Source organism: Triturus cristatus, chromosome 3_1 (assembly GCF_964204655.1).
Source record: "Triturus cristatus chromosome 3_1, aTriCri1.1, whole genome shotgun sequence".
Classification (NCBI taxonomy): Eukaryota; Metazoa; Chordata; class Amphibia; order Caudata; family Salamandridae; genus Triturus; species Triturus cristatus.
This window is the reverse complement of record NC_140583.1, coordinates 861685668-861709019: the sequence shown is the minus strand read 5'-3', so window position 1 is coordinate 861709019 and position 23352 is coordinate 861685668. Positions and strand designations below refer to the sequence as shown.

The window sequence follows — 23352 nt, the reverse complement described above, 5'->3', positions numbered from 1 at the left end:
AACCCTTCCAGTTCCAATGGGACCCTACACCTTGATGTCAAGTTAGGAGGTCCGCCCGCCAGAGGATACAGCATTGACTTCTCCCAATTATTACGGTAGCCTGAATAATCTCAGAATATGCAGAAAATTCGTAGAATTCTATCTATGGATTGTCTATGATGCTGGACATATAAAAGAATGTCATCTGCATAGAGGGAGATGCACTCCTCCCATTCTTCACCCACTGGAATGCCCCATATCAGTGGATTCTGCCTGACCCAGTCCAGCACCGGCTCAAGTGCCATGGCGAACAGAATCGGAAACAGGGGGCAACCCTGTCTCCACCCCTTCTGCAAGGCGAACTCCTAGGTTATTGAAGTGTTGACCCTTACTCTCGCCAGCCGTTGTTCATACAACAATTTTACCCATCTAATGAACTTCGGTCCTATCCCCAAACGTGCCATTACCGCCCACATGTAGTTCCATTCTACGCTATCAAAAGCCATTCTGGTGTCTAGCAAGAGGTGTGCCAAGAGCGGCGAGCGGTCTGATCCTCCCGCCTCGACTATGGGAATGGCCTGTATGTGGGCATTCCCGCCTCCGAATCCCGCAGACTCCAGGCCATTCAAAATCAAGCTGCTCGTCTCATCCTTTCCCTCTCTAAATCTTCTCACATCACACCCGCGCTCAAGACCCTTCACTGGCTTCCTGTCCGCTTCAGATCTTTTTTTAAAATGGCCTGTCTAGCCTTTCAGGCTCACTCCCGTTCCGCTCCTCTTTTCATTACCTCTCTTATTTCTTCTTATGCCCCTTGTCGTACTCTTCGCTCCTCCTCCTTGTCTCTCTTGCACATCCCCCGTTTTCGTAAATCCAGAACGGGGGGCACGCGGTTCTCAGTCCTGGCCCCTCAGTTCTGGAATAGTCTCTCCCTTTCCATTCGCTCTATTCCTATCTACTCTCACTTCCGCAAGGCCCTCAAAACTTTTCTTTTCTCTCAGGCGTTCCCTTCCTAGTCCCTCGGGATGTTCTCTGTGAGTTCTGATCAGGTCCCCAGCGCCAGGAAGCCGCTTGGCCGCAGTGCGCTTTATTAAATATTTTTTTCATTCATTCATTCATTCATCCAGTAACATGTAGCACCCCAAACAATCTACTGAAGTTGAGCCTAGTATCTCTATGTGGCATAAAACCACGTTGACCTGGGTTTACTAGGGAGTGGATCACCATTCTCAGGCGCAAAACGAGCACCTTCGCCAGAACCTTCACCTCAAAATTCAGGAGCGAACCTTGTTGAAGTTTTCCCTTTTTTGGGTATCACAGTGATCAGCGCACTGGGCTGATCTACTGGTAAAACTCCCATTTGGCTGGCTTCCTGAAACATAGTAAGAAGATGCGGCCCATTTTGTCCAACAAGCCTTTAAACAGTTCTAGTGGCAGGCCATTTGGTCCCGCTGTTTTCCCGGACTGCAGCGCTCGCGCCCCCATGCTAATCTCCTCCATTGTTAGGTATCCTTTCAACCCTTCTTTTTCCTTGATGGTCAAAACCTGAAGTTTAATATCTCAGGAAATTGACACAATCCGCTTCAGATTCATATTTTATTTAATATGAGGAGAAATACAGTGAGGAGAAATCTATCGATTCCAGACTCTCTAATCTTCTAATGCCTTCATCGGATAGAGACTTCTAACCGCACACGCCTGGGGATATTTCTAAGGCAAGGAATCTGTGGCTAGATAGAGTTTCTACCAGATAAGGTGTTATCGAAGGTAAATAACTTGTTTGATTATGCATTAGATGCCTATATTATGCTTAGCATGGTCCTCTAATGCCGCTGTGGCCTTTATACTAAAGATGCCTAAAGTATGCCAAGGCACTCTTTATGCCAGATTTAGCCAGACTTGTGCCACTACAGTGCCTCGAGTGGCCATTATTATTCCACAAATAGCCAACAAAAGACCAAGGAATCACACAGTATTGCACAAAATGTGGCGGGTTACCATAATGCCAGTGATTGCCACAATTATGCTAGGAATAATTCTATTGTTCCACGAAATAGCATCCTTATGCCAAGGTAGCAACCACAGTGCCATGAATGTCCATAATGTGCCAGGGCACCATAATGCCTGGGGCGGCCTCTACTACCCAAATGGGGACAATATGCCACCCTAGCCCACAGTTTTCCAGAACCATCATTATTCCGGCAGTGTGCCCCCACCATAATGCAGAGTGGTGGGCTATTACTTTGTTTATATAATCTGAAAATGTTTCCAAGTAGAAATCCAGAAGCCAACCAGATTTTAGCTTGGCAATATTTGTTTCCAGTAAATGATCCATAAATAGTGAGAAAGAAAATTAGGAAGTTCTAGGAAAGGTTAGTGAGATGGAGTTTCTGATGATAGCATTTTATGGAGAAAAATAAAGGCCAAAGAGGTGCACTAAGATCGAAACAGGGGATCCAAATGGTTAAGTCCAGCTCAAGGTATTTTGGGCCAGAGGAGGCCAATGTGGGACACCGTTATGCCAGAAGTGGCTTCTATAATGCCAGTAGGGAGAAAATTAGACTATGCCAGAGAGGCTTCCAGTTTGCCAAGACCACTATGATGTAGGAATAGCTACGATAAGAACATAGGCACCCAATATGCAATAGCTTCACACATTACACCATGACCACCATTATGTCAATGCCATTGGGCCACAATATGCAGAGAGTGCTCTCATTTTGCCATGGACCAACAACATTATGCTCCTTAAGAACAGGGATGCTGGCCCCATAAAACGCCCACAGACATGTATGCACAGTCACATGTGCCTCAGAAAAAATACAGATAACACACGCTGAATCATTCAAGCACACAAATATGTGAGGCTTGCTCACTCATTTAAGGCGGAGGAGCGTCGCACCACTGCTTTTAGGCAGTGTTAATAAAGGAAAAATAAAATGATAATAACTCAATGATATGATCATTTTATTTTTTCCTGCTGCGGCAGTGCATCTGCTTGGCGGGGCGGGCGGGCTGCTCTGCTCTCAGAGCATGGGAGTAGTGGGCACTCTGTAATGTGCACATGAATGTTAGGCCGGCTGTCTTGTGCCGGCCAAACATTCATACGTACTTTGCATGTTCTCCACCCTGGCTGCATTACAGCCTGGGTGGAGAACATGCCCAGGCCCCCAGTCCCTGTCTGAGCGCCGAACCACGATGCTCAGACCAATCACAACGCTGAAAGTGATTGGTCACAGGAAGCCTGGAAGCCTGGGTGCATCCTGTTCTTGCGGAGGGAGGGATGAGGAGGAGAGACGCAGTGAAGAGGAGAGAGGCGGCGAAGAGGTAAGTGGTATTTACTTTCTCTTTCCCCTGTCTCGCCCCCGCCGTGCCACCCACCTGCCCCGCCAACCCCGATCGTGCTGGCAGCTGCTGATATACAGTGCTTCAGCTCCAATACTTCCCCATACACTTATCTTCACACCGACGACTACTGGTGTAGTTTTACAGTCAAGAAGCTATATCTGCTATCCAATGAGAGTCATCTGGTGATATTCCTAGGCCAGAAGGTATGGGAAGCCTCAGTCTGTTGGGCCCTCTGATACCATGCCACCTGATGTGGTGCTTACCCATCTCACACCTCACGATGCACAGAATTGCAGCCTGTCGCTCTCGGCATCATGAACCCTAGGGAGGCCTATCATGAGGGTTGGATTGGCAGTTCGATCATTGGACCGTGGGTCGAAGGTCTCCTCTGTGCTTTAAAGGACGGTGAGTTGTTGACACTGGTGCAGGGCTTTAAGTGGGAGGGGGTTAGCCACAGCTTTAGAGAAATAGGAAAGCTGAGGCAGCACTCGACTTGCAGGGGCTAGGGGAGCAAAGAGCAATCTCTGACTTGCCACAGAACAGCCTGTCATTTCCTGTTAATCTGTCTCTCACTCCTTGTAGAAAGGCTGCGCCCACCCCATAGTCCGTCATATGAGACATCTTCGCCCAATCAGTTCTAGGTTGTCAACCAATACATTCTGGGACTTGTAGATTCACTTTTACCATTTGTAAGCATATTTTAGAAAAATAGAATGCAAAGTGATATTACCTGTAACACTAGGACTAGATAAAGGTGTCACACCTGAGATGGGACCACTTGTGGTTGCTCAGTGGAGTAATGCATCCACTACAAAAATCTGTGTTTGTCTTCATGGCCACAGGTTCGAATCCCAGTGGCATCACTCAGTCTTTCATCCTTCTGTGGTTGATACAACGAATATAATTGAGCTGGGTAACAATAAGCACTGTTTATTCTACACCAAGATGCTGACAGGGGTGAACGTCTACTTACAAAAATGCATGTGTGTGTTATCTTACACCTTCATCAAATGGCCTCTCACTGCCAGTAAAAAGGCCTTTTATATTCGATAGAGGGGGAGTTCTGTCATCATAGGAAGCCTCTCGATCCACATAGGTCTGATTATGAGTCAGGAGAAGTTGTACTTTCAAGGGAGTGGAGATACTACTCCACCTGATTCAAAGTGGGTTCGTATTTCAAGGCCTGAGATTACGGGGCCGGCAACAACAAGACCTAGTTATTTCATCCCTAGGCCTGGTTTTATCGGGTGGGTGTCTGCACCTTATAAAACCATGCTACCTGCTTACAAGGTAGGGCTGTAGGCAGAGCCCCTGACTGACCAGTCCACCGGGAAGAGGGGGAGCCAATAAAGATCCCCCAAGACTAATCAGGCCCTGGCCCATTCATCCAGACCCCACCCCAGGGCATCACTAGAGCCCTGAGGCAGAGGTCCACCCTGAGAGATACACCTTGACTACAAGCAAAACGGGGGAAGGATGATAGCCAAAGATCTCCCCAACTTGCAGGAGAGCACCTGTTGATTCCGTCCACCCACCCCACGAGCATCAAATGCCCTGGGCCAGAGAACGAGGTCTAGTATATAAATAACCCAGCCTGCCCCCAGACCACCTCTCATGCTCCCACAGGCCCGGGAGGGGTCTAGGCCCGGTCAACTACATCACAAATGCTTGTAGTAATCCAAAGTTCTCACAGGTAAAACGCGGCCTTTTCTACTGATCTCACTGCGAGTTGTGCCAGATTATTCTAACGTCAAGTGTAAGAGTAATGCTTGCGATTTCCAAAGATGTGCAGTTTGTGTCAAGTCCAGCAGGCGAGGGGGGCTTTGTTCACAATCTAACGAGTTGTTACCGCACTGTTATCCATGGCGAGAGCCTGTGCCTTTCTTACAATGTGTGAATGTACATTTAAGTAATAAGAATTCGATTCATTTCACTGGTTTACGTCTTGTGCCCATGATATTCTAACGATTGGCCATGAAGTAGCACAGGATGTGGCATTATCAACTTGTTTTTTGGACGTGTCCCCTACTTACCTTGAGCACGTCTTTGTTCCTGGTTGACCAGTGGGGCAGCATAGATTTCGCATCTCTACAGCAAGTAAGAGGCTATTGAGTGGTAAAGTTTGGATACTGATGCCAATCCAGTGATGTCATCATAGGTCAGTGGGTGCATCATGTCATTTCCCCACCCCTGTCATTTCATTGTGGTGACATTGAGCTGTCTTTTCTATGGTTTGTGGCCTGGTGTATAAAGCCTTCTTTTCATGAGATGATAAGGTAAGATCTGTTAGGTAATTGATAAATATCTGTTCCTGTGTATCACTCTCGCACACTATTGCGTATAAGTCTTCAAGTTAAAATCTCACCTTTTACTTTTGTTTTTTATTTATTTTCCAATGGCAGTAAGGTATGCTTCAATGGTGTATGAATAGAAACTGTATTAGACCATAGTCCCCTTCTTTTGCTTTGGTTGTTTGATGTCTCATGTTCCAGTAGTAAAAGATGGTGTACTGGTAGTTTCGTGTGACAGTTGAGCGATTGCAGCAAAAATGTTCTAATAAACATTTTAGGTTGACATGTGACATTTAACTGATAATGTTTGTACAGTAAAGAGGTTGTCTTCTGGACTCAACCTGAACATAATATGTGGACAATTGAACGAGGCAGGACTGCATGCAAAAAATGCACACCCTCAAATTGAAGACATCCGTTGGCTAAAAGAACATACGGCCGCAAGCAAGCGATACACCATGTCAATTGTTTGTCTTTCGCTTACACCATGGCAGCCTGGTTGTAGTTGTTGCAGAATAATGTTTCAACAATGCGATGCAAACATACAGTACACCTGCAGGAAGAGAAATAGAATTATTAGTGAACATCTTTAGTTCCAACACTATGAAAGATAGAAACATTGGCAAGGAGTCTTGACTTACTCAACAGAAACCCAGCTTGCACTTGCTTAAACGAAGTAAGGGTATCTTTCATGGTTTATTAAAGTAATGCCAAGCGAATGGGCATGCATTCTTGATTTGTTAATGCGCACATAAGTTACAAACCTACAATCACTGCCTCTCCTACCTGGAAGCAGCTTCTCTCCAGGCATTGAGGTGTGAGCATGCAACCAGTCTCAAGCGTGCACAAAGCAAGCTACCAGAGACACAAATTATCATCATGGCAGAAATAGAATCAGTAATGGTACAACCATGGAAACAATACAATTTCCAACTGGATGCAAGTGCCAAATGTATTCTTGAATGTACACTGGCTTACAGTTAGGAGCCAAAAATAGATACTAATAACAATTGTTCAACTAACCGTATTTCGATACATTCTCTTCCAAAACAGTACCCCACTTGGGTCGCCAGCCTGTAGCTCACAACAAGAGAGGCCCCAAAACGCAAATTGGCCCATTTTGCTGATGTGAATAGTTAGGTTATTTGGGCTTTGGCATGGCCTCCACACAGAAAACCTAGTAAACTTAGATTTTTCTGAAAACTAGGCACCCAGGAGAGTCCAGAGTGGTTTGACTTGTGCTGATCCTAATTTGTTTTTTATCTGAATGCCCTACAAATCTAAAATCAAGCATTTTTCTCACATTTCTGGGAGGGAAAGTTCCAGAATCTGCGGGGGTCCACCGAGGGAACACCCCCATCAGTCCACCACCTGGGAGGAAGTAGAAAGACGGCGGGGCCTGTATCGGCATTGAGGCACGCTTGATGCTGGACTGGGCCGCCCCCACCCCTTTTTTAGGTCTCGCCTGACCCAGCGCATGCGCTGGTCTGGCGAGACTTATTGAGAGGGCTCCAAAAAGTGCTACCAGGCCAGCCTAGAGCTACAGTGCATGTGTGTGGGCGCGGGCGCCGCGATTTACCGCGATTACTCTCACTTTCGCGGCCGCTTTGATGTTTGATCGTGATCGCATTGCGATCACTTTCACGGCCGCTTTGCATAGCCAATAGGTCTCGCTTTTGGGACCTTATAAGTATTTAGCTATGCAACTGTTGCATGGTTAAACACTTATAAGGTCCCAAAGGCGAGACCTATTGGCTATGCCAATGCTTGTTTGTTTATGTTCCCGATGTGTCTTTTGGACTTTCTGCCTCCTTCCCCCACCACTGGGGGGGGGTGCAGTTTGGCATAAACTCCTCGATTGGCCCTTGGTGGCAGAATATCAGTTGGGTGAGTCCACGGCCCGATACCTGGGTATGCCGATCCATCCCTTCTGTTTTTTTGACTACTCTCCCTGGCGTCTAGTGGCCTTTCTGCCATACCTGGAGCCTGCAGATGGATGGCAAAAAGACTATTCTTTTATTTTAAGGGAGAGAGCTCTGGCCTATGCCTAGGTGAGCTGTTCCCCCCCAAAATAAAACAACTATTACTTACTAATTCAATATACATTGCAAACTACTAATACCTGCTCCCAGATCTTTCAGCTTTCAATACTCTTTATTTCATCAAATAAAAGAATAGGAAGAAAAATACAATTCATAGGGATAAAATCAATCACTTGAAACATGTACTTAATATCTTCTCATAAATATAGGTTTAAAAGTACATTTACAAATCAAGATATGATACTAAAGCTTTCATACATTTAGCACTTCATTGATCAGGGTATTTACTATCTAGTATTAAGTCTAATAAAGCGATCATTCGGTTGATCTAACTGGCTCTTTTTGTACATAGGTGGTACTGCTCCTTAAGATCCATGAAATCATTAGAAATCTTGATACTGCGAATACCAAAGGTGGTGCAGGATTGGTTTGAAGAATCCTGAACGCTACCTCATGATTTCTGGTACCCAGGCTCAGCATATAGGAATCAGCCATTTCAACCGAGGCCTAGGATAAGCAGGGCAAGATAAAAATAAATAAGAGATTGTTTCTTTGGCATGCCCACAGTTAGCGCAGCTCTGGTCCTTAACATCCACATGTCTTTTTCAACCAGATATAAATCTGCAAAGGGGCAACGTACCCTATCTGAATTGCACATATAGTTTTTTAGCCAGCTTAGGTTCTATGTAGTCCAAGAATAATTCAGTTAAAAAAGAGTCTCTATACTGTCAGAAAAACCTGGTTAAAGTGCCTTGTGTATGGGAGGTTAAAAGAATAGAAAACTTAAACGACCAATACTTTTTTTTCAAGCCCTTGGCACTTATGCTTGGACAAGAACCCCCCCAGGATCCAGCCAAATATCAACAAGTCCTATTCCCTCAAAAAAGTCTCTTATATGCTTAATCCATGGGAGACTAATAGAGCAAGTTAAGTATTTCCTGTAGCTCTCTGTGGTATAAAGAAAGCTCGGGGTGACCCAGAACCTTCTCCAAAATATTTGGGGTTTTACTTCTGTTAGGTCTGAAATTGATCTAACCCCAGTGTCTAATCTCAGAGGGATCAATGGGGTACTTACAGGGATACTCAATATGATTTCCGAAACCAATTTGCCTCAAAGTCCATGATTTTGGTCTTTTTGAATCCCAAATCTCTGCACCATAAAGGGCTGCACCCAGAGCTTGACTAGAGTACATCTGTAATGCCGGAGAAACAAGTTTACAGAGGGATTCCTTGTGTATTTTCAATAAACCTCCTACATAGTGAGCTAATTTTATTTACATTTTGTAACATTGTCTCCCCAGTCCTGATTTTCATCTAGGAGCATCCCCAGATAATCAAATAGGTGCACCCTTTCCAGTGGAATGCCATCCAAAGTACGATTTGTGTGCGTGGAACTGCAGGGGTTAAACACCATGTATTTTGCCTCATTAATATTTATTTCCAGCCCTCTAAGTGTTGTGTCTGCATAACAGCCAGTCTTCTGGGGTGATGTGATATCACCTGAAGACTACACAAGTTGCTGGAGAAGCTGCTGGTGTGTCTAGCGTCTAGAAGCCTGCCTGCTAAGAGAGGGAAAGAGAGTGCCTGGCTCTGCTGTAGGAGAGACTCTCCAGGAGGAGAAGCCCTATCATTTTACCGGTGGCTGGAACACCTGTAAGAAGCCTACTCGTGTTTGGGTGTGTGACTAGCACCTAGCCGAGCTAAGAGTGGTCACCTGACCTCCCTGTATGGTTCATGCGGTGAACTGTGTGAATAGACAACAACCCCCTTCGAGCCTGCGTGTCATCTGGCATCGCAGTGTTCTGTCGCTGCTAATCTGCTGTGGATAAAGGCATCATCACTGCTGGAGCAGAGGGATTCCCAAGAAAGCCTGGAGATCATAATCGGCAAAGTCGGATGGCAGATGACCCTGGTGTGCTTTGCTCTTTTCTGCTGTAGTATGGTGGGCTGCCACCATTGATTTGGGACCACTGTGGTGGGTGTGAGAACAATAAAAATGTGTTTTCGGTTTTAGTATTGTAGAAACGTGTAGCTGAACCCCACTACTGTGTGTAGTCATTCGTTTTGCTATGTTATTAAAGTATTTCTTTTTTTCTAAGATAAGCACTGGGCTGAACAGTATCTTACTGTGTCTGTTGGTGAACTATTGAGTTTGGAGTCTCTGCCACCCATGCTACCTCTCTGAGAAGCCTTCGGTTGCCCATCCCCGCTACCCTGAGAGTCAAGCACAGAAGGGGTGTACTTTGCCCTCTTTATAGAACCATAGATGGACAGAATGGAACCGGGAACACAAGAGTTAAACGGCCCCAACCACCATGGTTGTAACCCGGTAGCCCCTGCCTGCACTGTGACCTCCCCACATGCCCCCACCTCTCAACGGGCTCTGATACATGCTGGTATCTATTTTTGGCAAGCTTTATATTTCCGGAAGATCTTGATTCTCTGCAATGGAACTATGGGTGTAATGTGGTGCTGAAATCCCTGGGTCTTTTCCCATATTGGCTTTGAGGGACTAAACGGAGAACTTTGAACCAAATCTGCTCCTCAATTCTCATTTAATGGGGCGCTCTTTGCCTTTCCGTCCGATGTTCAAATTTATTCATAAATAGAGATGTTCTTATTCCTGTAAGTCGAACCATTTGTAGATGATTTCTTAGATATTTGACAATCAACACTTAAAGTATAGACATAATCTGAGCGGGAGTTAACAGTGGGAGTTAACATTGGCTTCTACTACAACAGGTCAATCAGTTGCCTTCAACCAGAAAAGAGGAGTTATAGAATGGTGCAGTCTCTGCCTAACCATATTCAGTCTCTGGATCAATGATTTGTTTTGTTTCCTAGAGAAATTCCAGGTCCCAAACTGTATGCTGTGTGGCTTAGAAATAAAATCAATTTTGTATCAGATGACCTAGTCATCCTGATGCCTACCAAAAGTCTCCCTTTAATTTACAGTCGCAGGAGAGAAAAAAGACCAAAAGTGTGCTCTTACAGAAAAAGAAATGAAAGCTCTGAAAATATGTTCAAATTCTTTTTTAATCGTGAAGAGGTTTGCACACTACAGACCACCCTAATATGGGGATCAGAGTCACTGCTTCAAGAAGCTTTAATTTGATAATGAAAAGACTTCAAGAAAAAGCCTTTCCTGCTTTCTACACCAAGTAGCATATTTCAGTTGATGAGTTCAGATTGGAGAGATGAACCTGCCAATGAGTGTTAACATTAATTTTAAGATCTGATAGAGACTTCTAGCTGCAGATTCATCACCTTAGAATTATCCCCAGGCGTCAGACTGGTTCCGGAATTTTTGTGTAAGCAGTACCCCTGCTCATCAGTAGATGGCATCGTTTAGCTCCGTGTGGCATAGTCCGCACCGGAAGTGATGCACATGTTCCCAGTATAGGTGCCACCCCAGCACTCTTTCCGCACCAGTCAAGGCAGATAAGGAGAGAGCTAACCCAAGTCAAATTTTGACTGACCTTTTTTTACTTTTTGTCTAAGTCTTTTTGGGATTTTTCTCCTGGTGTGGTAGGATGTGTACTAGAAAGGCCGGCTTCAAGCCCTACGGCACCTGTCATTAGCAGTTTGCCTTTGGTGCCTCGAGCGCGACCACAATGTGACTACCTGAATCGACTACCGCGCCATGCATCCAAGGCCTTGAGGGAGCATCCCTTCAAGCTCCTTGCTGCCCAACATGCGATGCCACAACAGTCTCGATCGTAGTCGAGAGGAAGGTCCCGGGATCGTTCACAGAGCCCAAGATTCTCGTCACATTCCAAGTCGTTGGGTAAGTCCCCCAAGCGGAAAAAGAGTAAGAAGTCGAAGGGGTCTATGAGTTCTCTCTGTTTGTCATAGTCATCCGACGAGATAAAGGAGCATCGTCATTCGAGGCTTGGCTCCGCGATTGAGCCTGAGCCTGGGCCGGCCCCACTACCTCCCTGAGTTTCTGGGAGCCGGAGCAGCCCCAGCCCAACTCTGTGAGTTCTATGAGGTCATGCACCTCAAATTTGGGCGGCCCGTTCCCTTTTAGCGCCCCTTTGGGCTCTACGAGTTTGGGAGGGGCGCCCACTGGTTATCTGCAAGAGGCTCCACCCCGCCTCCAGTTGGGCCCTTTGGATCCACGGATGGATCGGGACTGGCACTGATCATACCACCTCGACCTTGCACAGAGCTGGTACTGATGCCGATGTTCCTGGCACCGCCGTTCCCATTCTCATCCCCGACTCTGACACAAAGCCGGAGGAGCATCGTCTGACTGGAGCAATGTCTTCCAAGCTAGAGCCCGAGCCCTAATTTTTATGAGCTGGGACTGAGGGAGGATTGACAGGGCTCACTGGACCCTGAACAATACCAGCCCCAAGACCTCAACATGGACTGCTGTTAGTAATTTGTGGAAATCAGCAGACTGGATACCTCTCCAGATATTGGCATGTTCTCTTCTCCTACCATGGCTACGAGGAGGGGCCTTCTTATGCTATGATGGTGATAAAAGCAGCAGAGATCCTGGACCTTGGCCTACCCTCAGTAGCAGTCAAGACTAACGTCATGATGGAGGTGCTTCAGCCGGAAGTGACCCCCTCAGAACCGCTTCTCCCTTTCAATGAATCCATCACGGACCTCCTGGGACTTGGGCGAAACTCTTTACAGGGGCTACTGTTAAGAGGATGATTGTCCTCGACCACTCCCCTGCCCCAGTGGACCCCAATTTCCTCACACAACACCCCAGCCTGTAGAGCTTGGTAGTCCAAGCCTCTACCTCCCATGTAAATCATGGTGCATTCCCTACCAGCCCACTGGATAGGGAATCTAAGAGGCGGGGCACCTTAGGAAAGAAAATGTTTTCCTACACCAGCCTAGCACTGTGGTCCATGAGCACTGCATGCCTTTTGGGCCGCTAGTCCCACTCCTTGTGGGATTTGGTTGTACAGGTGCTGTCTATGGTCTTGGAGGATGCCCGGGCCATGCTCTCTCAAGCTACGGCTGATGGGAGAGATGCAGCTAAGTTCAGGGTTCGATGTGGGCTAGACACTAACGACTCACTGGGCAGAGGGGTTTCTTCGTACGTGGTCTTACGGTGCCACGACTGGCTGAGAACAACTGTTTTTTTCAGGGATGTCCAAGCGTCGCATATGGATATGCCCCTTGATGGCTCCTGTTTCTTTGGAGACCAGGAGGACTTAAGTCTGGAGCGCTTCAAAGATAGCAGAATTACGGCCAAGTCCTTGGGCCTTTCCATTGCCCATCACCGACCCCAGTCCACTTTTGGTTCCTTTTATGGCTATGGAAGCAGCTTTCAGCCACTTCTTTACCAGCCCAGCCCTGATGGCGCACAAACTTCCCGTCCTGTGCATGATCAAGGATGTGGTACCCACATACACCATTAGTCAGGCAGCCAGAGGTCAGCCCAGTCCCCCACTCCCCTGGCAGCCATAGCCTCTAAACGCCTTTAGTTTGCCTTCTGACCACCATGGACACCCAGTGGGAGGCAGGATACGCCATCACCTGCCCTGCTGGAGGTCTACAACATCGGACAGCTGGGTTTTTCAGATTGTCTGAAACAGCTAATCCCTCCCCTGCCTGACTTCCCCTCCACCCTTGCCACCCACTGTTACAGGCTGTTCGAGGACAATCTTTCATTGCTCTGCCATGAAGGGACAGCTCTCTTGGCCAAGGGAGCCATAGAGAAAATGCTGACGCTAGAAGTATGCTGTGGTTGCTATTCCTGCTACTTTCTGTTGCCCAAGCAGGACATAGGCTTTTGTCCTCGCCTAGACCTGCGCCCCCTCAATTTCTTCCTCAAGAAGGAAAAGTTCAAAATGCTCACGCTTTAATGGACTTAGGAGACAGAATGGTAGTGTTGGACTTGCAGGATACATACTTCCACATTCCTGTCCTACCTCCCCACGGATACTACCTGCTGTTAACGGTAGGCCACGATCACTTTATGTTTGCCATGCTTCCTATTGGCCTTACCAGCGCCCCTTAGGTGTTCACCAAGGTGATGGCAGTGGTTGCAGCTAAATTGTGGAGATCAGGGGTGCCATGTCTTGTCCTATCTTGACGGCAGGCTGGTCTCAGGCTGTCATCTCCCATGGTCCAGATCTTGGAGAGAACTGCACAGGACCTGCAGTGGTGGCGAACAGACTGCGACCCCTCTCCCTTCCACAACCAGACCACACAGTAGTGACAGATGCATCACTCATGTGATGGGGCGGCCATCTGGGAGAGGTGAAGATCAGAGGTGAGATCAGAGAATTCTGATCTCTGGAAAAATACGAACTCCAAATCAACTTGCTGAAGCGATTCGCTTGCCATTAAACGCCTTTCTTCCTCCAATAAAGGAAAGTTGGTTCAAGTGTAAATGGACAACACCACAGTCATGTGGTACTGCAACAAACAGAGCAGAGTGGGGTTGTGGGTCCTATGTCAAGAGGCCCTGCATATCTGGATGTGGCTGGAACAGCAGGGCATATCCCTGTTGGTTCAACACCTGGTTCAACACCTGGCAGGTTCTCTGAACACCAGGCTGGACAAACTCAGCCGTTGATGCCTAGCAGATCAAGAATAGCATCTCCATTCGTAGGTGGCGCAAGGTTTCTTTCAGCAGTCGGGAGAGCCTTGGTTAAATCTGTTAGCTTCCGCCGAGAGCAAGCAATGTCAGCAGTTTTGGGCACTGGAGTTTCCAAGATGGCAGTCGCTCGACAATGCTTTTCATCTCCCGTGGAGCTCAGGCCTCCTGTACGCCTTTGTGCTAATACCATGTCACTTTGGTGGCTCAGGACGGGGTTTGGAGAGTTTGGTATCCAAGCTTTTCCAGCTGAGCATCGATCCTCCAATTAGGCTGCCCCTTCGGGAAGATCTTCTGTTGCAGCAGCAGGGGAGGGTTCTCCACCTGAACCTGTCAACTCTACGCCTTCTTGCGTGGAGATTGTGCAATGGCAGTTGATTTCATTTGACCTTTCTCCTGAAGTCTGTAATGTTATTTTGGCAGCCAGGCATCCCTCTACCAAGACTGTGTAGGCCTAAGGGTGGCATAAATGTGTCAAATATTGTACAGAAAGATCTATTGATCCTCTTTCAGCTCCCTCTCTCAAGTCCCCTTTATTTTGACCCTTTGCCAGCAAGGCTCTGCTCTGGGCACACTAAAAGCATACCTTTTGTCCCTCTCAGCCTTCTTGGGGCTGCCAGACCAACCCTCTTTATTTAAATCCCCTATTATAAATAGATTTCTTAAGGGGTTTGTACATATATTCCCACCTGCCCCTTTCATCATGCCTCAGTAGGATCTTAATTTGGTTCTCACCTTCCTGATGTGTGCTCCGTTTGAACCTCTGCACAACTGCCATCTCTGGCTGCTTGCCATCAAAACAGCCTTTTTGGTATCATTAACTTCTGCAAGGAGGGTGAGTGAATTGCAGGCTCTGTCACCCACGCCTACTTACCGGACCATCTTACCTGATAAGTTGGTGCTCCGCACTAGGGCCTCTTTCTTACCGAAAGTAGTAACACCATTTCCGTGGGGCAATTTGTCACCTTGTCCACTTTCTATGCTTCTCTACACCCCTCTGAAGAAGAGGAGTGTCTTCACCGTCAGAAGCCAGAAAGAGCCTTATCGTTCTACCTTGACGGCAGAGAACAGTTCCAGGTGGATAGCCAGCTCTTCGTGGGGTACTTTGGTTCAAAGAAAGGTTGTACAGTGCAGAGGAGGACTATTTCATGATGGGTAGAGACTCTATCTAGTCGCACTGGGGTGGCACCTATATAGGTGCTGCGCATGTCACTTCTGGTGCGACCGACGCTTAATGCCGTGCGGAGCCGAACTGTGCCACCTACCGGCACACAGGGGTACTACTCGCAAAAAATACTCGGATCCAGTCTGACACCTGGAGATAATTCAAAGGTGAGAAGTCTGTGGCTAGATAGATAGAAGCTCTACTAGATAAGGCATTACCAAAGGTAAGTAACTTGGTTTTATGGCATTGATCTCTAGAAAACTTTTTTTATGCCATTGATGTCTACGATTTAACATTGACAAAGGGGTATGTAACATAAGAAACGTTTCTCATTGAACTAAAGCACCCGCTAGTTCTGTAAACAGATGCTGTGTGTAAATGCCAGCTGCCAAAAGCACGAGTACAGAGCAGACCTGGGAAATTTTCTCCCACCCGCCTAATGTATATATTCTTTTTTTAATTCTCATGCGACATTAATGAAGGTGACCCAAAAGCCGTCCATTACCAAATGCTGAAAACAGAATCTTAATAAAACTACCTCACATAACCACAGTGGCAATGCAACAGCACCTATTAGGAATATAAAGAAAGAACATGGCATGATAAGATCGTCCCTGGCTGACAGAACCCACAGTGCACATATTGTGGCTGTGCTTATGTGGGGGTTGTGGGCGCAGAGCTAGGCCTTCCCTGTGCATTACACACTCTGTTCCTTTCCCAGTCCTGGGTATGGTCTCTACTGACCCTTCACTGGAGCCTGCTAGGAATAGTCTGTGTACACTACACCTCCCCTCAGTGCGTTCTGACCACGCCATGGTCTTCTCTCCAGTGCCCATTGTCCTGGAGGGCTCAGTTCGTGACTTTTGGCCACACCCTGCAACCACTACAGTGGTTAATCCCAGTATGCTAAAATATTATGTCATGGTTGCAGTATATAAAGATCACAAACTTTCCGTTGCAGTCTTTGACGTTTTCAGTATTTGAAGTACTCAACTGCAACCAGCAAAAACAGACATTTTTTAATAAATGTAGCCATTTTTCATGCTGTGATGGGCCCTCGAGTCAGGGGAGTAGCCAAAAACATAAACTAAACCCCACTTTCGACCATATTTGGAATGACAGTGAGTGAGGCGGTGGAGTATGACACTCGTGCACTGTTTGTAACTGAGGGGCTTTATGATCTAATAAGTGGTGTAGGATGGGTAATTTTTCAAGACTCCAAATTCTGTCAAGTGACAAACAGTTCGGACAAAAGCAGATATGTTTCAGAACGCTTGCCGTTCTTTTGCAAGCCTGCTCCGTGCATTTTCATCACAGCTTCTCGTGTAACCTTTAATTCAATGATCAGAAAGTGTGCGTCTTGCTCGCATCCTAACCAGAGACGAGTTGGGAGAGAATCCACTTCCGGGTCATAGACAATGAAAAAGCTGCATGGAAATTCTATGAAACGGTGGGATCGTTCGCGTCGAGGAAGCACAGCACAGCACCCCCAAGTCCTGCAAGGAGAATGTACAGATTACTGTACTGTTGAATACTAAGTGGTGCTGGGGGCCACCTCTGCAACCTGGCTCGAGCAGGAAATGCCGTATGGAACTGGACACCTGCACGAGCCACAGTCCCCATGTTACATTAGAAGCTATAGGGAAAATACACAGAGCAGGTTTAACAGGGAACGGCAAAAGGTGTGAAACATATCTGCTTTTGACCGAATCGTTCCTCACGCCACAGAATTTAAACTCTTTAAAAATGACCCGTCCTACACGTATTGCGTCATAAAACCCCTCAGAAATGGCCATATCGAAAAGACTAGGATCTTACAGGAATTGTACACTTTGCTTCCCACCAAGAATTCATTAATCCTGAAGAAGTCCCAAGAGGCCGGAACACGTTGTCTTTCTCAAATTGGCAACAATGGAATGAATGTATTGTAGGAAGCATGAATAATAAAGTTTGGGTCATAAATTCCCCCAAGAACCGTTTTTCATCACCGTATCATTAACTACACTGTATGCATGTTGATCCCCATTATGTGATCACGTGGTTGGCTGTACGTTTTTTATGCATTGGGTGCCGAGTAATACTGTGTTTTCATTGTTAATCCGGAGCTTTCTCCTGTTAAGGGGTTTATTGGTGGCTGCCCCCCATCCTCGTGCACTCTGCCCAGCAGTAAAGTGTTGGTCGTGAGGAATAGTGGTAGGTGCGGTTTTCTCTGATTTGCCTCTGCCATCAGATTGTAAAACCATTTGTTGCGTTTATTAGCCTCGGGTTAGAGACCAGCGTCTGCCATCGAGTCACATGAGCCATAACAACGTTTACAAGTGTCTCCGTTGCACAACCAGCCCAGTGCACCCACCCCCTTCAGCTGTTAAAGTGAGGGGTTAGGCCCCTCGTCCGTGCTGCTTCAGTAACTAGCATCCCTCTACGTACACAATGTCAGGCGGCTTTCAGTGTGGGCTCTGCAGAGCACAAAGACGACTGCATTAGTCAATTGTTCATTTCCAGCAACTAGTCCGCGTCCCCGAAAAGTCCTTTGAACACTTCCTGCCCAGATTGTTTTGTTTTTAAAGTTATAGCAAAAGCACAGAACAGTAATGTGACAAGCCTGGAAAGAGTCACAGGATTTGCCTCCCTGGGCACATCCTATTTCCGCCGTTCTTGCGCTCTGCTGGGGTCGGGGATTCGCGTACCAAACAGCTGATCCTTTGAAAGGCGCGACGCGACACCTCAAACTTCAGTAGCAGGACACTTCCAGGATGCCCCTGACATGGATCACACTTTTTTCGAAGTTTCGTACAAACTAATGGAACAGTTCAAAAGTAATTAGCTAAACAAACAAGCATTGCCAAAGCCAATATGTTTTTGTTTCCATTTAGAGTCCAGTTTGAATGAACCATTAAAAAAAACACGGCTACAGTAGAAACCCTATTAATAAAAAGGATTGGTTTTCTGTACACAATACACCTGTTATATAAATAATGTAATGATTATGTGCGCCAATTCAGAGTACTTCTGAGGTGTAAAAGCTCCTTGTGCAATGTAATGCAGTGTTTCCCTTGGAGTGACATGATACCAAATAGCCATGGATAGCATGAGATGAGCGAGAAATGCACCCCTTGGCGCACTGAAAGCCCACTTCAAATATATTTTAAAGGACTGGAGAAGTAGGTAAAGCATATACGCCGTTCAGTGAGACCTAAACGTGGTTTTCCTATGAAGGAACCGGTAGATGTGTAACTGCAGAGGAGGGACCGCCCGCTCCTCTGTTCGATATGTACATTGCTGCATCCATGTATGTCTTCGGTGTGTTCATGTGAAATGTTACAGGATTTTAAGGTGTTGTACAAACGAACATGCTTGCTGCTCACTTGTGAAATAACACACAGATACACGATTACAACCACAGACATTTTATTTTGGGGTACAGGCTGCTTGGTGTGCTCCGAAAATTATCGTACATAGCCAATGCGTCTATAGCAAATGTATTCATCTGATATAATGCCCTCAGCGATTGCTACGGATTTACACAGGGCAGTGTGGATAGAATGTATTTCACAGGAGTTTTTTTGTATTAGTTGAAGTGGTGTGTGATTACACTCTAAAGTGCGCCAGCCAGTAGTGTTAAAGAATGAAAATAGCTCCATGTAGGGTACATTCAGGACACCCTGACCCATTGCAGGAGTGCTCGTCTCACAAGCAGCAAATGGCGACCCCACTTCCAGTTTTTGCTTTGGCTACCGAAGCGGCGAGTTGCGTACGTTTTAGTGACCTGCTTGGCGCTTGCTCGCCACTACGGCTGTGTGTGTGGCTCACTTCTATCTGGCCTGTGGCGGCCGCTGCAAGCCTCTTCGAATGAATGCATGAATGCTGCCATCCTTACTAAGCCTTCAGACTCCCTTTCGGGGGTGGTCCGCTCTGGGAGATTGCAATGGCTTCGAAGAGGGGGTGGGAGCAGGGACCTGAGCCGTGACCTGGGCTCATGGGCTATCTGCTGGGCAGTGGCGTAACAAACGTTTAAGGGCCCCCGCTGCAATGTACACAGAGGGGCCCCCACTCCGGATTTAATCCGGAGCGTTTAGGCATGAGTACTGCGCTGAGGGGGGCCCCTGCACCGCGGGGGATGCGGGGGCTGTGTTACGCCCCTGCTGCTGGGCACACAGGTGTGTACCAAGGCACCGGAGCACGGGTGGGGCTGGCGCAGATTGAACATGAGCGGAGGGGCACAGTGAGCATACGGCGTCCTCGGACACGACTCTACCAGAGCGAGCCGGGCCGGGGCCTTGCATGGGGCGACCCCCAGGCACGTGAGACTTCTTGCTGCCTGTAATCCGCAGGCCGCTCGGCTCTCTCAAACACCGAAGTTGTAACACCTGCTTGCATCTGCTGTTGTTGTGAGGTGCATTGCTTTGCTGCTGTTTTCAGGCCGCCTGCCACGTGACTGTATTGCCTGTCTTGTACGCACACATTAAGTGATGATTCTGTTTTCTCTGTTTTCCCTCTCGTGGGCCGGACCCGATGGCGTGGATGCAGCCGCCTCGCGGAGCAGAGCGGGTTCCAGGTCTGCCCCAGCTTCGTCGGCCACGGGATAGGGTCCTACTTCCACGGGCACCCCGAGGTCTGGCACCACGGTAAGCAGGTTGGGGGGGGGGGGGTCATCGCCCGGAGGGGTCTGGTGAGCCAGGTGCTCCCTGCACATCCCGGGACGTCCTTGGCGTCCTGTTAATATTTGGAGTGTGGGGCGTCGTCAGGGGGAGCGGGGCAGGCCCCAGAGGCAAGCCTTGGCGTGCAGAGGGGTGGGCGAGGGTCTCCTGCTAGGGTTGGGGGCCCCGTGACCGCTCTGTGCACTCTGCGTGCCTCCAGTGTTTATGAAATGCTTGCACCCGCGTGACTTTATCTTCGCCCTGGCAGGGGGTGACTGTTTTTAGTGCATGGAACTGACAGACATGGATGTGTGAGAGGGTGAATCTGGGAATGCTGCTGACTGAAAACGTGTTCAGTGCGAGGCGCTGTACTCTACATTCCCCGAGGCAGGGGTGGGTGCTGGAATGGAGGGGCGGGTGGGGCTGTTGTCTCTTTTAATGGCAGTTGTACCCTGTGAAGGTGTACGTGTGTGCATGTAATGCCCATTCTTCACGCTCACCACGCCGCTGCATGTCGAGCTGACCTGTTTGCATGCCTCCTCCCCACCCACAACCGGGCCCTCTAAGGCCGTGTCTTCTCTTTTGCAGCTAATGCCAGTGATCTGCTGATGGAGGAGGGCATGGCGTTTACAGTAGGTCAGCGGCGCCCCTTCTTACTTGTGTGCCACAGCGACCCCCAGGCTGCGCCCCGAGGCCAGGGTGCGGCGCGTGTGCCCGCAGGGGCACTCCGGTGTGTTGGGGCTGTCCCTGGTTCAGGCGCTGCCCGGCTGGCATCATTTACCGGGCAGCGGATCCCACGGGGCCGTCTCCGGTGTCTGTGCCCCTGGGAGGGGGGCCGGTGAAGCTTTCTAACCCGGGTTGTGAGCATATCTAAGCCCTACACGGCAGGAACGGGTTCGTTGTCCGTTTTGTGCTCTATCCATTTTTTGCATTTATATAAATGTTTAAAAAACATCTGAACGTTAAGACCTTATGGACAAAATAAAATAATGCATTGGTTCATCGCTGTGGAGCGCATTACCATCAAAATAAAAACAACAAAACGGGCACACTTGGAGGAACGAACTGTTGTTCGAGTGATTTATGTATATTTACAATAAACTGCCGGACACACAATATAACGCAAGGGCCCTGTCCACTGCCGAGGCAGGGGTGGGAGTTTGTTGTCACAGCTCCTTGAGGCCGGTATTGGGAACAGTGCGGAATGATAGAACCGACAGTGGAAGTGGAAGGCGCGCGTCCCCCGCACAGTTTAGTAAGCAGGGCATCGCAGCGCTATGGAAGTCTGTGATGACATCACGCGTACAAGGCGCTGATTCTGTCTGGCCAGTGACACCCTTGTTTTGTTTTTTCAGAGCCCATAATAATGGAGGGGTCCCCGGAGTTCCGTATCCTCGATGATAAGTGGACAGCGGTATCCGTGGACAATAAAAGGTGGGCCTGGGAGAAGGGGTGTGTGAGTGTATGTGTGGGGGAGAGGCAGATTACTCGGTTCCACAAGGGTCGAACATTACCCGCTGCTAACTCTTAATGTTTCTGGCAGATCGGCGCAGTTTGAGCACACCGTTGTCATCACAAGGGACGGGGCTGAGATCCTGACAGACGTACTATAGCGCCGAGGAATTCCCGAAGCGCATCTGGCACCCAGACTGGCGTAGACCCTGGTGGAGATGTTCTTTGTGTGCTGGCTCGGGGATACAAATGTTCAATGTAAAGTACACACTGTCCCATGACTGCGTGCATGTTCAAAGATGTCAACAAACACATGATCAGGTCTGCATTGTGCGCGCGGCGCTACGGCTCTCCGAATGACATGTTTTTGCCCGGGGGGCCACGAGGATACGTTTAATCTACACAGGTCCGTTCCAGAAGGTGACACAATATGTTGCTAGCGCTGCAGTTAATTTCGCAGTCACATATTTTGATTTTGCTTCTTGCCCTAATGGTTTTCCTCAAACGCTGTTTCGTCAGCTGTATTTACCAACAGAAATACCAACATTTCCGAAATGTCCCGTCTGCGCCTGCTAATAAAAGAGCGCCTTTTACCGTTTTATTTGCAGCTTCTATTCGTGCATCCATGTGACTAAAGTACTTTTCCTTTCATCCCCCTGTTTTGCACTTAAATAAACTCTACGGTATATATCGTTGTTTTTCGTTGTCCTTACTTTGATGGTCTTTTAATTGTTATAAAGTGATTGTTGAGTGTAGTATCGCCTGAAACCCTGAACAGCCGTTGTGTGCGTTTGTGTAGCGCGATCTATGAACAGATGTTACATTCTTCTTGTTGTGTGTAGTCATCTGACGCAAAAAAAAACGACTCCTTTAAATACCACAGCTGCGGAAATATTATTTTCAATTAATCTCCTCTTACAAACAAACACAAGCGCACTCATACGTTTATTTTGGGGCTCGTATTTAGATGCTGTTTTAAAAATCTCTTTTTGGTTGTAGTAAATCTGAGTCTACCTCAAGACAAATTTCGAATATCATAAAATGACAAAGTAGGAGGTTGAGGAATGGGAGGGCACGAAAGTCTCCCCATGGGAAGCATGCGAGGGGAGGGGGGGCAGCCAGCTTCGGACACAGGGGAGCGGGTGAATCTTTACACGTGCTCGCAGCGCTCTTTATTAGCAGTATTAGAAGGGGAATGCTCGCAGGGCGTGTGCAGTGCGCAGTGACACCGCCGCCAGGCTATAAGGAAAGGCAACGTCCTCGCAGAGTGGTGCGTTGAAAATTACAAATATTTTAACGGGGAGCGAACAGTGGACAGAGGTGTGTCTCGTCTCAGGGGTGATGGAGAGGGGTCTCTGTTCCTGTGGAGGAAGAGCTGGGACAGCAGCAGGCTGTGCACACTTCATGAGAGAGTGCCTGGGTCCCAGCCCCCCTGTACTCCCTGGCTGGGCGAGGGAATCGGTGGTAGTGGTTGCAGCATCTGCCTAGGCTCGAGTATCTGGGAATACTTTTATTAGAGTTGCCGATTTGTTTCCAGCTGTTGAGGCAGCGAGCTGTTTGTGTTTTAATATCTGTAGTCCCCATTACCGCGGATGCACCGAGCGGTACTGGGAGCCCGCGGAGGCAGGGTGCGGGGGGAAGCCTTCGGGGGGCTGTCAGCGGATGAGCCGGTAACTACTCCTTTGATGGAAAAACGCCGCATCTGGAGCCCATCCCACACATAGTCTCCGCTCTCAGCAAAGAGGCCCGCTGCCCCCGCGGTCTGCTTCCTGCCCTCGGGACGCGGAAGGGACTCTGCCCAATCTCGCATCCCGGCGTCGGGTGGAGCGCTGTGGGAACAGGTGCTGCTGCATCAAACACAAAAAGCTACTTT

The 23352-nt window shown here is 48.0% G+C and overlaps 1 protein-coding gene across 2 annotated transcripts in view; it reads left to right on the top strand.

The window, feature by feature from the left end:
* The window catches only part of METAP1D (methionyl aminopeptidase type 1D, mitochondrial), a 1009135-nt gene extending 986968 nt beyond the window's left edge, over positions 1–22167 (top strand). For both annotated transcript variants that reach the window (XM_085645294.1, XM_085645295.1), the window contains exons 9-12: positions 19918–20015; positions 20616–20663; positions 21383–21461; positions 21571–22167. In XM_085645294.1, coding sequence (XP_085501420.1) covers positions 19918–20015; positions 20616–20663; positions 21383–21461; positions 21571–21640 — 295 coding nt within the window. In that variant the 3' untranslated portion in view covers positions 21641–22167. The remainder of the gene's footprint in view (positions 1–19917; positions 20016–20615; positions 20664–21382; positions 21462–21570) is intronic.
* Positions 22168–23352: the final 1185 nt, after the last annotated feature.